Here is an 18,805-nt window from a genome sequence, read left to right on the forward strand (position 1 = left end):
TACAGAATGCTGCGCTAGACTATACTGTACTATAGTATGCCGTGCTATACTATACTATGCTATATTTTACCATAGTATGCTATACTATACTGTACTGTGCTATACTATACTGTAACATACTATACTATGTTATACTTTTCTATACCATACTATACTATAGTATGCTGTGCTATACTATACTGTACTATAGTATGCTGTACTGTACTATAACATACTATACTATTGTATGCTATATTATACTGTATTATAGTGTGCTGTACTATACTGTAACATACTATATTATACTATACCATACTATAGTATGCTGTACTATACTATAACATACTATATTATACTATACCATACTATAGTATGCTGTACTATACTATAACATAATATACTATACCGTGTTATACTATACTATGTCGTACTGTACTATGGTATGCTGTGCTATACTATACTATGTTGTGGTGTACTATACTATACTAGGCTGTGCTATATTATACTATATTATACTGTACATACTATACCACACTATACTGTACTACACTATACCATACTATACTATTCTATGTTGTACTGTACTGTGCTGTACTATACTATAGTATGCTGTGCTATTCTACTGTATGTATACTAGTGTAATGTACTGCACTGTAATGTGCTGGACTAGACTATAATGTACTGGAATATACAATACTGTCTTACACTGCAGTCTAATATTTTTTTAATTCTAGTTTAACGTATTCCGCAGCACTATGCACTACCCAGTGTCTGGGATTTAATACGAAGGAGCATGCGCTAGGAATCCCACAAAATAACATAATATATAAAATAACAGAGTAACACGAAGAATAGCAGAGTACCAGATAGTAAGTGTAAAACATACAACAAATAAGGTGTGGAACAGAAACTTAAAAATGTTTATCAGAATCAGACATACTTTAATGATCCCAGGGGGAAATTACTGTTTATTGTAATGCAGGATTAATTGTGCTATGTGGAAAAGGAGGAGGAGTCCATTTGTGTGAAATTTAATCTCAGTGCTTAAGCAGCTGTTCTGTGGAGGACTCAGAGATTTGTTAGAGAACATTAGAGGACAAACTGCATCATAAAGACCAAGGAACCCAGCAGAGGGATCAGGCATGGTGCTTTTATATTAGTGGTCAACGAGGTTTTTTTTGTAAGTGAAGGCTGATCCTCAAATATTTTACCTTTAGGATTACAGGGAAATAAAATAAAAAGCTTAAACCAGGGTTAGGTTGTAAAACAATGTTTCAAGCTTTGAACACAACTCAACATAAGATTTAAAAAAAAGGAAATAAAAGCCTCTTGTGGCGGGATTACACTTTAAACGTTCCTCTGCTTTCAGGGTGCAGATGATTGTACCGAGTGTCTGCACCATCAGGACGAAAGGTTTTGTGTGGAACGATGTCCCAGCGGAGTGAAGGAAGATCAACAGATCGTGTGGAAGTACAGCAACGCTACAGGACACTGCCTGCCCTGCAACACTAACTGCACGGTGCCGTAAGTGAACGCGAGCATCCGGTCTGAAAAACACACGCAAACACAGCACAAATGGGAGAATAACTCATAACCAGGACCTTTTTCATTACAGCTGCACCACGATGGATGAGAGAGGTTGCCCGCTCGATACCAAGACAAGGTAAAATCATTCTAGTCTGAGTCTCACTGGTGCCCTAAAATCCTTAAAAATGTTTGAATTTTAAGAATTATTTTCATCTATTTCATCTATTTATATTGTCCTATGGTTCACTTCTTGCGACTTTCAGCCATGTTCAAAGTATACGGGGAGAGCAGCACAGCTACAACAACTGGCTAACACTGAAGCTAACTGCTAAGCTAACTGCTAAGCTAACCGCTAAGCTAACCAGATATATAAACACGCATGCGCAGCCAGCAAGCGGAAACTAACAAGGAACGTGCATGCACACTGCCGTTACGTGAGCGCGTCAGAATGATCCTTCTTCTGAATATATAATCTATTCACTACTCTCAGGATGAAAGGATGGTTTTAACCAGTATAACAAAACGTATTTCTGAACAGAATTCCCAACTTATAGCTTTAATAGTTCATTTTCACCCAATCTTACAACTATCATTTCTGTCTAAGGTCATGGAAAAGTTAGTCTCATCACAGTTGCAACCATATCTCTTATTGCCTGAAATTGCTGACAAGTTTAAATTAGGTTTTTGGTCTCGTCACAGCGCTGATATTCACGCAGCATAAGATGCTAATAACTCTGTTATTAGCATTAGCAGCTGCATTTGACTCTGTAGATCAGGGGTGTCAAACATACAGCCCGCGGGCCGGTTCCGGCCCGTCGAACAATTTAGTCCGGCCCTGTGGCTAAATGCATTATCATTATTAAAAAAAAATAAGTCTTTTTTTTTTTTTCAATCCAGTGTCCTGTCTGGCAATGTGGCAATAGGAATTGTTGTCTTAATGCCAAAAAGAGCTCATCAGATTTGACTTTCACAAGTGGAGCTGTACTGCTTTTGCCATAGTGCTCCGCTTGATTTATGGATGTTAAGAGTTTTATTATGATTCATGTGGGAAATATCTCAAATGATATGGACACTACAATGGGAAAGTAGGAGAGGAAAGGAAGAACAAGAAGAAAAAACAAAAAGGTGAGAGAAAGGGGAGATAAAAGGAAGAGAATGATAAAACAATTATTGAAAAAAACATGTACTTCGTTTAATTGAAAATCTGCAGTTCCTATATAATCCATGAGGGGCGCTGTGTTTTAATCAGCAGATGGTAGCACTGAGCTTCAGATGTGAAAATTTGATTTTAAATAATTTCTTAATTTTTATCTGTTTGATGTATTTTGTCTTGCAGGACAGTGTTTTTAAGTTCCAAAAAATGTGAATAAATGTTTTTCAACATTGTACAATCACTGTGATCAGTTCTTATGCATAATGCACAAGTAAATGTTTAACTGAGTGACAGTATTGTTGAAATTGCACATACTTTTCTTAAAAACGCTGAGGTTATTCATAATATATTGTGTAAATGTGAAATTCATTGAATATAAAAATCAACAAGTCCACTTTTATTAGTTCTATTTAATCTTGCAATGAGTTCACTAGTGTGGCCCTCCTGCGATCAAATTAAGCTGTATGTGGCCCCTAAACCAAAACGAGTTTGACACCCCTGCTGTAGATCATGCAGTTCTGTTTTCCCATCTTGAAAACTGTCGGACTTTGCAGTCTAGTGCTTAAAAGGTTTGCCTTGTATCTGACCAACAGGTCTTTCTCAGCAATGATTAATGACTTTACCTCTACAATTTACCCCCCCCCCCCTCCTCCTCCTCTGGTGTGCCACAAAGCTCAATTCTTGGACCAGTTCTATTCTCCCTCTACTTGTTGCCACAGGGACCCATCAACTCCAAACACAATGTCTCTTTTCATTTTTATGCTGATGATTTACAGACTTACATACTGTTCTCTTCAGCTGTGAGGTACCTAGGACGGATATTTGACAACGCTCTTAAGCGTGACAAACAGATTATCTCAGCGGTCAGAGCACAAGTGTTTTTCAGTTGAGGCTCTTATCAAAAGTTAAGCCTTTTCTATCACAGGTAAATCTTCAAAATATAATACATGCCTTTGTTAACTCAAGGCTGGACTATGTTAATGTCCTGTACACTGGAATCTGTCAGGCTATCCTCCACAACCTTCAACTAGTACAAAATGCAGCTACCCGACTTCTCCCCAATGCTCCTAAATGCATCCTTATTTTGTTGTCTCTCCACTAGGTTTTAGTTTGCTTCACAATAGATTTGGTGTTTATTTTATTCAATTTGCAGATTATTGGTTTTTAGGTCATGCAAAATCAGAAACATATACCTTAAAATATTTAAGAGGCTTACATTTGACTTTGTGGCCCGTTTAGTCACCCTGCGGTGTTAATGTTTTAAAGTTCAGAAGTTCCACTAAACCTCCCCTCTCTGCGTAGTTCGGGCACGACCATCGCTTCTGCTGTCACTGGAGTTGTGCTCGTCATCATCCTGCTGGCTCTGCTGTTCTTTTATGTGAGACGACACAAGAGGAGGACCAGGAAGCTGACGGTGAGAAGAATACTGCAGGAAAACGAGGTGAGCGTCGGCACTCATTGGATCACAGTTTGCGCCGTTTTCTGTGTGGCGTTAGACTGAGGTCGTGTTTGTTCTTCGCCCCGCGTCCCTCGTGCAGCTGGTGGAGCCGTTAACACCCAGCGGCGCGTCTCCGAATCAAGCTCAGATGCGAATCCTGAAGGAGACGGAGTTAAAAAAGCTCAGACCTCTTGGTGCAGGGGCCTTTGGGACTGTTTACAAGGTTTGTGAGCTGCAGTTTCTGTGCGTTTTTAATGTTTATATTTAAGATAATGTTTTTTTTAATTCCTTTTCAGGGGGCGTGGACTCCTAATGGAGAAAATGTAAAAATACCTGTGGCCATTAAGGTGTTGCGGGAGAACACCTCACCAAAGGGCAACAAGGACATTCTTGATGTGAGTGTAAACCAAATACGAGAGTCCACACATTTGAAGATATTAAAGATCAGTCTCCTGCAGCACCTCTTGTTATTTCGGTCCCAGGAGGCGTATGTGATGGCGTCAGTCACCAGCCCTTATGTGTGTCGTCTCCTGGGGATTTGTCTGACGTCCGCCGTGCAGCTGGTCACTCAGCTGATGCCGTACGGCTGCCTACTCGACTACGTCAGGGAGAACAAGGACCGCATCGGTTCTCAGTCTCTCCTCAACTGGTGTGTCCAAATTGCCAAGGTAGCCTTAGATGACTCCTCTGTCATTTTTTTAAAATCTTCTATTACATTTGATTTGTACGGTGGCCAAACGCACTGCAAATACGTAAATGTGCTGCAAATACAAAACATAGGCTAACACACAAAACGCACACAATGGAAAAATGCAGCAAAAGAGAAATGCTGCAGTCACAGAAATTAGACACACAAAGTGCAAACGAGCTGCAAACACAAATGATGCTGACGCACAAACACACAAACCACATGCAAAGGCAAAATATTGCAAGTAGCAAAATTGACTGCAAGTTAAGAAAAGCTGCAAACTGCATAACGGAAGTACTCCAGACCACTAGGGGGAGTCACTGCGACACCAAATATGACGGGACCGTCACTGTTTTCCCAATCTTTATTGCTAAAAATTATAATAATTGCAACAAGCAGTCGTTCTCAGAGGAATAAATTGCAAGAACCAAAATTTGAGAGGATTGGGCAGAGCGGGTATTGACACAAATGCTAAAAGTATGGAAAATAATATTTTTATATACATAAAATAACAAAAAAATATGTTGTGTGCCTTTCATTAATGTTAGCACCTTGATGTGACATTGTTTTTTTTCTCACAGAAAATAAGCAAAAAAACAATAAAATAAAGACATTTGATATTTTCATAACGATTTCTTTATTGTATTTTTTTGCAACTTCATCAAAAGCTGCTGTGAGGTAAAAAATCAACATCGCTGACAGGAAGCATAACTGGTTGCTTGTTCAGAAACACGCTTTCAGATAAAATGTCAATAAATAAACGTGCAAAACATTTTCAGACATTTTAAAGTGCAAATATATCAAACAAATTCAACAAAGCACATAGAATAAAATTAAACCAGCTGCTACTGTTTGAGGAAATTTCAGTTTTATCTGTAAAAATAAATAACACATTTGTTTTATGTAACAAAAAATGGCAATTAGTCATTAATTTAAGGTGGCAGTATGATTTTAGGTCTTTTGAGATAAAATAATTTCACCTTGTAGCTGAAAACGTCACATGCAGCAATGAATTGTGGGTAATACACTTCAGCGAAGCCCGCATCAATGCAGACTTTACCAAAGTGCGTATCGAGGGCGCAAAATGGGGGGGGGCGAAATCCCAATGTGGAGAATCAGGACACACTACCCACTCACACCCTCAGCGACTATTAGGACACGACCAATCACTGCAGTTTAATGTGTGTAGACGGCAGACTGTTGTTGATTCCCCCTGGTGGTCTGGAGGACCTCCTATATGCGGAGCTCATTTGCAGCTTTTCTTAACTTGCAGATGTTTTTGCCACTTGCAACATTTTGCCTTTGCATGTGTTTTGTGTGTTTGTGTGTCAGCATCATTTGTGTTTGCAGGATGTGTGCTCTTTGCGTGTCTAATTTCTGTGATTGCAGCGTTTCTCTCTTGCTGCATTTTTCCCTTTTGCTGCATTTTTCCCTTGCATGTGTTTTGTGCGTTAGCCTCTTTTATGTGTTTGCAGTGCGTTTGCGCCTCTCGGCCACCGTAGTTTTGTCTCTGGCTTGTGGCTGATGGATCTGGTGTGTTTGCGTCGACTGTAGGGGATGAGTTATCTGGAAGACATCCGGCTGGTCCACAGAGATCTCGCTGCCCGCAACGTTTTGGTGAAGAACCAAAACCACGTGAAGATCACGGACTTCGGCCTGGCCCGTCTGCTGGACATCGACGAGACGGAGTATCACGCTGATGGAGGAAAGGTGAGACAGGACCGTGATGGCAGAGACCAAGCTACGTGCCTCTGCCTCCTGTGATTGACCGGGGTTTCTGTGTTGAAAGGTGCCGATTAAATGGATGGCGTTGGAGTCTATTCTGCACAGGAGGTTCACCCACCAGAGTGACGTCTGGAGCTACGGTGGGTGTTGCTTGGCTGGAGTTTGTTCTGAATCAGGCACCGATTGTAATTATAGTTGAAATTGAAAAAACAGTATTGATGCCCCTTGAACTTGTCCACATTATGTCACATTACAACCGTAGACTTTGATGTATTTTATTAGGATTTTATGTGGTTGGAGGGAAAATTAACCATTCTTTTTAAAATGCTTTCACAAATAAATACTGTAATACCCCTGAATGAGAGTATAGCACAATTTTTAACCAACACTGCTAAACTGAGAGACTGCAAGGAGAGCATTAATCAAGGACGCAGCTAGAGACTCCTAGTAGCTCTGGAGGAGCTGCAGAGATCCAAAGCTCAGGTGGGAGAATCTGTCGACATGCGTAGCCACACCAACCCTATGATGAAACATGGGGGTGACAGCATTATGCTGTGGATCATATAATTATGTCATTAGCTGGACTCTAGGAAACTTGATTGTATACCGAGGAGGTAATTTATGGAACTAAAACAGTGACAGCTAGCAGCGACATTAAAAACTGAAGGTCCACGAAGGGCCCTTCAATTTAGCTCCGCCCCCAACGGCAAAACAGTGCCAGCTTGTAGTGACATCATAGATGAAGGAGCTCTGCAGTGACACTGAAAACATCTCTCATTAAAAAAAAGCTGCAGCATAAAATGAGAATATCACCATAAGTTTTTACTTTCTAACAATGTTTGACTTTTCAATGCCATTTCTATTTTGAATGTCGCTGCAAGCTGTCACTGTTTTAGCTCCATACTAATTCAGCCACTTGATTCAGGTGTCTTGGACAGGGGATAGATCTAAACGTTGCAGGACATCGGCCCTGAAGGACTGAAATTTGTCACCCCCAAAGGCCCCTAAAGATTTTCTACTGATGCAAAGTTTTACTTTCCCATGACAAATTGAACCATAACATACAAAGCAGCTATTAAAAGCTGAGAATTTCTTATTCTTTCATACAAAGTAATAAAAGTAAAATTATTTCTGGCCAAAACCTTCATGTATATTAAAGTTATCAAAATGAAAACGAGCAGCAGGAACTCCCAAACTAAGGCAACAAGAACAGGATTACACCCTTTTGTCCTGGCAGCCCTGGGACAGAGAACAAATTTATCTGCACTCCTTTGCAGCTAGAACCTGTTCTTGTTTTTTATTATCGACCTAAATCAAGGTTGAGGATCTTTGGTGAGGCCTGAAAATGGATGACTGCGGATCGTCTGTCGTCGGGTGCAGACATGTTGGATCTGCTACTGTGCATCATTAACATTACACTGCAAAAACAGAACTAAAAATAAGTCAAATTTTCTTAAAATGAGGACATCTGTCCTTGATTTGAGCAGGTAAATAAGATGATTTGCCAATGGAATAAGATTTTTGCACTTAAAATAGGAACAATTCATCTCCATCATCTTATTTCAAGTGCAGGATGTCTAATTATCTTATTTTAGGGGTAAAGATAGTAATTCCATTGGCAGATAATATTATTTACCTTCTTTAAATCTAGGACAAAAATATTCATTTTAAGAACATTTTACTTATTTTTAGGTCAGTTTTTGCAGTGTATTAGATTCCTTATAATAAACTAAACTCCCCACTGTTCTGACGTCCTTTTCAGGGGTGACAGTTTGGGAGCTGATGACGTTCGGCGCCAAGCCGTACGATTCCATCGCGGCGAGGGACATCCCAGAACTGCTGGAGGGCGGCGAGCGTCTTCCCCAGCCCAATATCTGCACCATCGACGTCTACATGGTCATGGTCAAATGTCAGTGCGCCATGACTGATGTGTGTTTGTTTTAACCGAGCCAATCGTTGCTGTCCTGAGGGGCTAATTTGAGTTCATGTTGGGATTTTCTGGCTTCTTTGCAGGTTGGATGATCGATCCAGAGAGCAGGCCCAAGTTTAGGGAACTGGTTCAGGAGCTTAGTGCCATGGCGAGAGATCCGTCTCGCTTTTTAGTCATCAAGGTAACCTTCATCCAGAGCGCGGCTGCAAACGTTGAACTTTTAGAAAACTCGCTTGATCTGTATTGTCTTAGTTGGTCTCATTTAGCGTACTGTGGATTTTTGTCTTATCCCCACAGATTCAAAATTATTAATACGGGCTCAAATATATGCATACACCCCCATTAATATGTAGACAAATGTCCTTTAACAGGCTGTCCTTTAGCATGGGTCAGTCGGCGCCTCTTGCAGTGGCATTCAAGTATCTTGGGGTCTCATTCATTGGTTGGTCACTTGTACTCATAAGAAATGGGTTATGACCAACAGACCCATGTAGGCTGGCTGGGCTTGTCCTTAGAAATATTTAATTTAAAATTGGTTTTCTGGTACGGACCCCACTCTTATAATAATGCCTTTTAGCCAGGTTGGTTCCATTAAGATACAGGATCTTTTCTACCAGGAAGTCCTGGTCAAGATGGCGGCCTGATTGTGATTTAAAACTGTTAAAAAGTAAAACAAAAAATATCATTTGGGGGTGCGGCTACGAAGGAAAACGCAGAAACCAAGCAATTAGAAAAGCATGACGTTAAATATTTAAAACCATACCAATTAAAATCCAACACAATCACTAATAAAAATAAATTAATAAATGGCTTCAAACTGGAAACATTATATAGTATTTTTCACTGTTAAAACAGTATTTTAAATACGAGTAAAGAGATTTGAATTGTAAATTGTTGGGTAAATTGACCAACATGGACATTAACATCTGCATTTTCCTCCTCACTGCAAAAAGGGAACTAAAAAGTAAGTAAAATTTTCCTGACATGAGTGTATTTGTGCTTGATATAAGCAGGTAAGTTTAAACGATCTGCCAATAGAATAAAACTTTTACGAACAACTCGTCGCCATCATCTTATTTCAAGTGCAGTGTATCTAATTATCTTATTGTAGGGGTGAAAATACTTGTTCTGTTGGCAGATGAATTTATTTACCTGCTTAATTCAAGGACAAATACACTTATTTCAAGAATATTTTACTCACTTTCAGTTCACTTTGTGCAGTGATCTGACTGAGGTCAGGAATATTCCAGGGCCTTCTTGAAGGCTCAAAATAACGTGTGTTATTTCTGCAACTAACCAAGTAATAGTAGGTGTATGTATAATTCTGACCCTGTGTGGGTGAAACAAAAAAAATCCACAGTAAATTCAAACTTATGCACAAAATTATCACAGATTCATTCCATAAATCACTGATGCTTTTTGTTGTATAATCTGTATAATCGTCTCGTCGCCTCCCTCCAGAATGACGACGAGAGGAGCACATGCAGCCCGGTGGACAGCCAGTTTTACCGCATGCTTCTGGAGGAGGGGGACAACATGGGGGACATAATGGACGCCGAGGAGTATCTGGTCCCGCAGCCCAACATCTTCCCCAGAGCCAGCGGAGACGACGCCGCGGCTAACGGGCCGTCCAGGCACCAGTCCTACAGGGTCAGTGATGGACGGCGTTAAACTCTGAGATCTGAGTCGTTTGAGTTCAGAGTGTCTCTGTAGAATCGGTCCTCGGTTGTTTTTGTTTCGCTGTGATGACGTCACCACGGCGGGAGCTGGTCCCGCTGAGACACGCGTGACGGGCTGAGATCTGTGGGATCTGACCGAATAGTTACGCTGAATGATCTCCAGATTTTACATTTCTAGATCAATGTGAGAAAAACACAACATGGAAAATATTTGTTTGTCCATCCATCCATCCTTTCTTCTGTCCATCCATCCATCCATCCATCCTTTCTTCTGTCCATCCATCCATCCATCCATCCTTTCTTCTGTCCGTCCATCCATCCATCCATCCATCCTTTCTTCTGTCCGTCCATCCATCCATCCATCCATCCTTTCTTCTGTCCGTCCATCCATCCATCCTTTCTTCTGTCCATCCATCCATCCATCCATCCATCCATCCATCCATCCATCCATCCATCCATCCATCCTTTCTTCTGTCCATCCATCCATCCATCCATCCTTTCTTCTGTCCGTCCATCCATCCATCCATCCTTTCTTCTGTCCGTCCATCCATCCATCCTTTCTTCTGTCCATCCATCCATCCATCCATCCTTTCTTCTGTCCATCTGTCCATCCATCCATCCTTTCTTCTGTCCGTCCATCCATCCATCCATCCATCCTTTCTTCTGTCCATCCATCCATCCATCCTTTCTTCTGTCCATCCATCCATCCATCCTTTCTTCTGTCCGTCCATCCATCCATCCATCCATCCATCCATCCATCCATCCATCCTTTCTTCTGTCCGTCCATCCATCCATCCATCCATCCATCCATCCATCCTTTCTTCTGTCCATCCATCCATCCATCCATCCTTTCTTCTGTCCATCCATCCATCCATCCTTTCTTCTGTCCGTCCATCCATCCATCCTTTCTTCTGTCCATCCATCCATCCATCCATCCATCCTTTCTTCTGTCCATCTGTCCATCCATCCATCCTTTCTTCTGTCCATCTGTCCATCCATCCATCCTTTCTTCTGTCCGTCCATCCATCCATCCATCCATCCATCCATCCATCCTTTCTTCTGTCCATCCATCCATCCATCCTTTCTTCTGTCCGTCCATCCATCCATCCATCCATCCATCCTTTCTTCTGTCCGTCCATCCATCCATCCATCCATCCTTTCTTCTGTCCGTCCATCCATCCATCCTTTCTTCTGTCCATCCATCCATCCATCCATCCATCCATCCATCCATCCTTTCTTCTGTCCATCCGTCCATCCATCCATCCTTTCTTCTGTCCGTCCATCCATCCATCTATCCTTTCTTCTGTCCATCCATCCATCCATCCATCCTTTCTTCTGTCCGTCCATCCATCCATTCATCCATCCATCCTTTCTTCTGTCCGTCCATCCATCCATCCATCCATCCATCCTTTCTTCTGTTTGTCTGTCCATCCATCCATCCATCCTTTCTTCTGTTTGTCTGTCCATCCATCCATCCATCCTTTCTTCTGTCCTTCCATCCATCCATCCATCCTTTCTTCTGCCCATCTGTCCATCCATCCTTTCTTCTGTCCGTCCGTCCGTCCATCCATCCATCCATCCATCCATTTGTCCATCCATCCATCCATCCATCCTTTCTTCTGTCCGTCCATCCATCCATACATCCTTTTTTCTGTTCATCCATCCATCCATCCATCCATCCATCCTTTTTTCTGTCCATCCATCCATCCATCCATCTTTTTTTCTGTTCATCCATCCATCCATCCATCCATCCATCCATCCATCCATCCATCCATCCATCCATCCATCCATCCATCCATCCATCCATCCATCCATCCATCCTTTCTTCCGTCCATCCATCCAGCCATCTATCCATCCATCCTTTCTTCCGTCCATCCATCCAGCCATCTATCCGTCCATCCTTTCTTCTGTCCATCCGTCCATCCTTTCTTCTGTCCATCCGTCCATCCTTTCTTCCATCCATCCATCCGTCTGTCCGTCCATCCATGATAGAAGGTGTAGAAAATTCAGTTTTTAGCACACTGAGGATGGGAGACTGGGTACAGAAATTATCAGGTTTGTTTCAGTTTCAATGTTGTCTAAGTTATCCAATGAATGTTGGCGATGATGAAAACACATAGTAGATGATACTATCCCCCCCCCTTTCCATGGTTGTAAACAAGCATCAGTTTTATTTCTGTTGCCTTTAAAAGCTTTCTTGTCTGTGTTTCCCGCACCAACAGAGCAGAGATCAAGCTCTGGATGCTGACACCTCTCCCACCGGTGGTCCTCCAAGCATGTACTCCTCTTTGAGCACGCTGGGCCGCTACCCCACCCTACCAGAGGGAGCAAGCGCAGCTAACGGCCCGTGGCCTCAGCTAGCTCGCAGCATGTCGGCAGGAGACCAGTCTGACTCCGTCTTCCTGGAGGTGATCCCAGATGGACAATCGTTGACCCCCTCCAGCCCAGGACGCTACTCCAAAGACCCCACCTACCACAACGGGATCCAGTGCAACCCGGAAGCCGACGGGACGGACGGCTTTCCTCATCCTAACCACCTTCACCAAACCCTGCCCAGGAGGAGTCATGCCAGCAGTCAGAAAAACGCCATGCCAGGTGAGCGGAGAACTGGACGGAGAATTTCCCAGCAGGTTTAGACCAGAAATGCACAGATTAGATTTTAGTGCAACCATCCGTCCGTCTGTCCATCCGTTCGTTTACTGTAAAACAAGGTTTTACTGATTTTAAAATAGACAACATGACACTTCAGCATCAACTTTAAATAAGCACTATTTAGTGCTAGCATCGCTTAGGGCTGGGCGATATGGATTAAAAAATAAATCTCAGATTTTATCATACCAAATCCGATTAATCGATTTTTTTTTTCCTCCTTTTTGTTTCATAAAAAGAAATTAAAGAAATTATTTTAAAACCTTGCTTTTTATGTCAAGTATTTGGTCAGGGAGTTGACCTGAATTCAAAGTGCAACTAAAAACAAGCTGTGAAACATGCTTGTAAAACAAGATGGCAGCCGTGCCATTATAAACAATGAAAATATAACAAAACATTTGCTGCTAGTGGTATTACACATTGAGCTAAGAACAGTCTTCACTGCACTTGTGAACATCAAACTAAGTTAAAAAAAAGAAAATAAGTAAATGAAGTACCTCGTATTATGGTAAAAAAAAGTTTCCACTTAACAATATTTTGACAATAATTTGCCTAAACATATATCCAGCATCACATGCTGTTCTCTTCATGGAAACCCAATGAGTGTATTGGCAAAATAAAATCCAGATTTTCCAAAAATGAAATCTCAAAGAATTGTAAATTCAAATTAATCGATTAAATCGATTTATCGCCCAGCCCTAGCATCACTAACACATCAATCGCTCTCCATTTCTTAAGAAAGTGGTTATTAAACTTTCTACAACAAATATTTAGCTTTTAATTCTCCACCATTGTGGCATACATATTAAAACAGTAATACAGCAATTTTATACATTGGTGCTGTATGATTTGTTGATGGTTACAGTTTAAATAGTTTTGTCTTTTCACTTAGATGTTGACATTTACAACTTTCATAATTGTACCTAAACCTATTAAAAAGATCAGATACGTATCGGATTCAGGACCACATATCGAAGTGGCCTGGGTCGCATTTGAAAAAATCCGATCTGTGTTGTTCAGACTGTCATAAAAAGAATTGGTTCACTTCAGGCTGCAGTGTGAACGTAGCCTAAGTATGTCAGACTCTGTGTGCATCCAGAGTCCGTTTATCTGTAGGTTCCATGGTAACAATTTGATTGCATTGTTTTCTGACTCTCCTTCTCCTCTCTCCTGGCTCTTTCAGAGTATGTAAACCAGGAGATGCAGAATCCCAGGCCGGCGATCCCAGATCGGCCCACCACGCTTCCACGCAAAGCCTCCAGGGTGGACAGAAGACTCCCCAACGGCCTCGGCTCCGGTCACAGCGTTGAAAACCGTGGATACCTAATCCCTGTCAACTCCACCTCCCCTGCTTTCGACAACCCGTACTACCTGGACCTGGGGGACAGACCGCAAGCCGCTCCCGACGGCGCAACGGGAAACGGCCCCGGAGCAACGGAGAGCAATGGGAACGTTACCAGGCATGTCAACGGGTTTGTGACCCCCACTGCGGAAAACCCAGAGTATCTCGGACTGGCAGAGACCTGGACCGGTCATAGTTGAGGAGAAGGAAAACTATCAGAGTTCTTCTAAGGGAAAAATTGGAGACGGTTATAGAACTGAGTGGGATACTTGTTTGGATGTGAGCACAGATTGGCCACATCGATGTGGGGAGGCTAACCTCGACACATTGTAGCGTTAATATGGTGTCTGTGACATCGTGTGGATTCGTCAACAATCTGGGACAGTTCAGTGGAAAACCGAACACATTACGACGAGAGTCTGATAAACACAGTGACACTTTTTCAGATGTCTCTCTTTTTTTTTTTTTTTTTTCCTACATATGAAGCAGTTCTTGTAATTTTTTTCCCCCCCTCAGCTCCCGCAGACAAAATGAACTCCGATGGCCATTGAGGATTAGTGTTTAATATTCTGGTCACTTTCGTCCGGGCCTGACGAGGGTCTCTAGTACCCTCAAAGCCATTTTGTCTCAAACAGAGAAGCCCCTGCAGCCCATCTGGCCTGTGGGCATGCTCCCTGAAAGAAAGGCATCCCTGTATGGCAAAGACAGCGGCTTTGTGCCGCTCTGATGTATGGGGCCGTCAGCGGCTGTGGCTGCAGCTACTACTGTGTGAGGTACGACGAGTAGACTTCGTAAGCTGTGTAAAATATATTGTTTTATAGGAGATTAATATCTAAATCATGCAAGAAATTTGCCTATTCCAAGCTTGTGCTGACCCGTTGAGCCATGCCCGTTAAGCTGTAATGGATATTGCACAAAATGTTGAAGGGTTTTGCCTCCCTTTAGGAAGCAAGAAAAGCAGACGCCTGCAGGACGATGCATTCAGAGGAGACAAAACAGTCGCTCTGGCTCATTTGGATAATCGATGCATGGTTCAAATTCCAGTCACTGAGAACTCGCTTGCCTCCCAGTTAATAATCAACAGCTTTTATGTTTTTTTTTTTTTTTCTTTTTTTCTTCATGCTAACTGGTGTTTGGCGGAGTGGAAAGTTGAAGCCGATTCAATGGAGCCTTTGTCTGACCTCCCATTTCCTGGTTGTCAATGCTTTCCTTACATGTCCCAGAGGAGAAAGTAGTGACCTAATGAACGACGGCTTCTGAGCTTTTTAAACCTTTCTGAGACGATTGTGTTATCCTTGTTATGATTAAAGGATGTTATAAGCAGGAGGCTTAGATATTTCCTGAATGTATCCACCCACCCTGTCTGTGTCAGATCTCATGTTTAATACGGGTTTTGAAGAGTTTTGTTTCAGAATGATGTAAAAAAAATTTAAATATTTTAGATTTTTAGTCTATAACATGTCAGGGATTCGCTTTCAATGACTTCAGTTTTTTTTTTTATAAGATTTATATAACATTTTTTTAATGTTACATAGACAATGTAACTAGGGGAATTGGGGAGGAAAAACCCTTCATACAGTTGGAGATAAAGGTGTTGCCACATCTGGTAAAGATGTGTAAAAAAAAAAAAAGCCTAAGAAATAACATTAAATTCAACCTTTAATTGAGTAGATTTATTCATTGTAAGGGGGGGAAATATGTAGAAAAAGTTGTTTTTCATAAAATTACAGGTGGCATTACTATTGCGACGTCTGCTGCTGGTGCTATATATATATATATATATATATATATATATATATATATATATATATATATATATATATATATATATATATATATATATATATATATATATATATATATATATATGGTTGGGAATTGATAAGATTTTCACGATTCCGATTCCCTTATCGATTCTGTGAAACGATTCGATTCCTTTTTGACGATTCTCTTTTCGATTCCAATTTGGGGAAAAAAAGGAGAACAAACAGTTTGATGATGAGCATCAACTTTGTTTACTTAACTATCACACAACCTTACAAACTAACAAGGTCAAGATGTCCACAGCAAATGTGCAACCGGAGTAACATTTATATTTGTTTAAATACAAAAAAGGAATATAAGAACAAACTTAAATACAGTAGATAAGTTGTTTAGAACACAAGAAAATGTAAGTTTGTTGTGACAGTTGCTTATTAATCTCTCTTTAGATAACCTCAGTCATCTAAATCTAACGTAGAAGGCATCCGTTTAATGAAAAAGCATTACTGTACAATTTTGGGACATAAACTCATCTCCCCCTGATTTAAATAAACGAGCGTCACCTTTCTCTCGCTCCCTGAACTGCGGAGCAACTTTGTAGCACTTACATCCATTGCAATAGCTAGAATAATGTTATTCCAGCTACCAGTAGTTCTAATCAAACATACTACCAATGAAGGGCTGGATTAACGAGAAAGGCACACTCCCTTAATAACCCCAAAGAGAGGTAGGAAATTGGTTTATTTCCAGAGATGGCATATGATTTACTAGGAACCAGCCAGTGATGTAAAACTAGCTACTTACCACCAGAGTTGCCTTCCATGCTGGTCGTAACTTTAGCTTCTGTCTGGTAAGAATCAAAAACACGGCATTCGTTAAAATGTATGTTATGTGCGCAGGTTTTGGATGTATTTCCTCCCGCAGACGTAATAGTCACTTTGCAATGATTGCAAAGCGCCTCGTTGCCATTTTTCTCGTCCTTAAAATGAAGCCAAACGTTCGACCGCTTCACCCGATGGGGCGCCATTCTTTAGTTTTGTTTTCTAGACTTACGCCTGGTCACGTCGCACTTGCTTACCGAATGCCGTGTGCGTAACGTGCGTAAAAAAACGTCCGCCTGCGGTAATGCTGCTCAGAGCCACAGCACGACGGAATCGAAAAGAGAATCGTTAAGCGAGGTGCCAAACGGTGCCACGGAATTGGAAAACGCGGAACCGGTTCTGAACAGGAATCGGTTTTCGATTCCCATCCCTAGTTATATACTAATTTAATAGTCACTAATAGTCGCAAGACCTTTGAAAGCCCACAGCATCACAAGTCCTCCACCGTAGTGGACATTAGGCGCTACGCCACATTTTCAGTCTTGTTTCACTCTGACTCCACCTGGCGTAGTTGTTGCCATGTTTGTTGGCCTCATTTGTTCAATACACACAGTAAGATACCCTTCTACATGTTTGTGTTTGCGATGGTATGACGGCAAATACTTCTTTCATCCTGGTTTGCCTTCCAGACAACCTGTAGGGATGTTCAAAAACTTGCTAGGGGAAACCTGCAAGCGACTGTTGCAGGTTTCATTAATGTCGCCAGCAGGGATTTTGTCAAAAACAGTTAATTTATTTACTACAGCAATAAAAGATTAAATATGTTTTAATGGTTAGGCATGTTGGTGGCGCAGGGGTAGCGCGTGGCTCATGTATGGAGGCCTCAGTCCTCGACGCGGCTGACCCAGGTTTGACTCCGGCCTGCGGTTTTCCCCTCTCTCAGGCCCTCTTTCCTGTCAGCCTACTTTCAATAAAAAGGGCCATTAGTGCCACAAAAAAATCCCCCAAGAATAATATTAAAAATAATAACTTTAAGGCTTTTTTTTTTACACATCTTGACCAGGGGGGCCAACGAACTTCTCCGTACCTGTATTTATTACCTTTCCTGTGTCTACAAAGGTGGGCTGATTGTGAAAGCTGCCTCCTTTTTTTTTTTTTTTTTTTTTTTTTTTGGACCCTGTTAAATCAAATCCGAAAGATGTTTGTGTTTTTGTTTACAACAGCGATTAATTTCAAGTCGTTGTAAAATCACAACACAAAGCCAATATTCCCTTACGAGATTTGCACCAGTGTTTATTCTCTAAAAACTCTTTAAGACTGTCCTGGGGAGCCTGTTTGCTTTACCAGAGCTTAAATGTTAACAGAATAAACGGATGGTTGATCCAGCGCAGCAGAGGAAACATTAACCAAGTAAAAATGAGCCCTGCTACTTTTTTTTTTTTTTATAAACATGTTTATACTTGTACAAAAGGACTGAAACTGGGCTAAAACAAGACATCAGTAACCAGAGAAGAAGAAAAATGCAGCTAACAACAGTTTGTTGAAGTTTTTCAAACACTAAAAATCAATCATTTACATTTTGAAGAAAACATGTTTTTACTCTTCAGGTGAATCTAAATATATTTGTATATATTTTTTTTTTTTTACATTTAAATGTTATGATTGTGAAAGGGTATAAATAACCAGTTTGTTGGGATTTGTACATTTGACCTTTTTCACTTTGATCAGTCCTTCATGTAAATGTAAAAAAGCTTTATATAAATAAACTGATCAATGTGGTAGCTATTCTGTCCCATTTATTAAAAAGTAAAGCTAAAACGTTGCACTGCTTCTCGAAACACTTTCCTCTAAAATACTTTTGAACTCAGGGACACAGACTGAATCTGCTGCTGGTTGAACTTTTCTACTCCTGCCCCCTAGTGGCTACAGGTGGGATAACAGTCACGGGTGAAAGATTTCTTTTTTATTATTATTATTATTTTTTTTTATTTAGTACTTTCTCCTCTTAATGGAAAAGTAGAAAGACTTCCGGTAGTATTTTCTCATTCACTTATTTGCCAAACAGTTGATATGACCTGAGAAAGAGGTCCGTCCTGCTATAAAGCTTCCACCA

The 18,805-nt window shown here is 41.0% G+C and overlaps 1 protein-coding gene across 1 annotated transcript in view; it reads left to right on the forward strand.

Moving 5' to 3' along the window:
* erbb2 (erb-b2 receptor tyrosine kinase 2) overlaps positions 1–15,741 on the forward strand; it is a 55,766-nt gene extending 40,025 nt beyond the window's left edge. Inside the window, exons 15-27 of the mRNA XM_036141779.1 lie at positions 1,349–1,503; positions 1,595–1,642; positions 3,962–4,100; positions 4,198–4,320; positions 4,394–4,492; positions 4,580–4,765; positions 6,340–6,495; positions 6,575–6,650; positions 8,273–8,419; positions 8,524–8,621; positions 9,902–10,090; positions 12,342–12,714; positions 13,952–15,741. Of these exons, the coding sequence (XP_035997672.1) occupies positions 1,349–1,503; positions 1,595–1,642; positions 3,962–4,100; positions 4,198–4,320; positions 4,394–4,492; positions 4,580–4,765; positions 6,340–6,495; positions 6,575–6,650; positions 8,273–8,419; positions 8,524–8,621; positions 9,902–10,090; positions 12,342–12,714; positions 13,952–14,310 (2,148 nt within the window). The 3' untranslated portion in view covers positions 14,311–15,741. The remainder of the gene's footprint in view (positions 1–1,348; positions 1,504–1,594; positions 1,643–3,961; positions 4,101–4,197; positions 4,321–4,393; positions 4,493–4,579; positions 4,766–6,339; positions 6,496–6,574; positions 6,651–8,272; positions 8,420–8,523; positions 8,622–9,901; positions 10,091–12,341; positions 12,715–13,951) is intronic.
* The last annotated feature ends 3,064 nt before the right edge of the window (positions 15,742–18,805 follow it).

This window comes from Fundulus heteroclitus, chromosome 10, assembly GCF_011125445.2.
Source record: "Fundulus heteroclitus isolate FHET01 chromosome 10, MU-UCD_Fhet_4.1, whole genome shotgun sequence".
NCBI lineage: Eukaryota > Metazoa > Chordata > Actinopteri > Cyprinodontiformes > Fundulidae > Fundulus > Fundulus heteroclitus.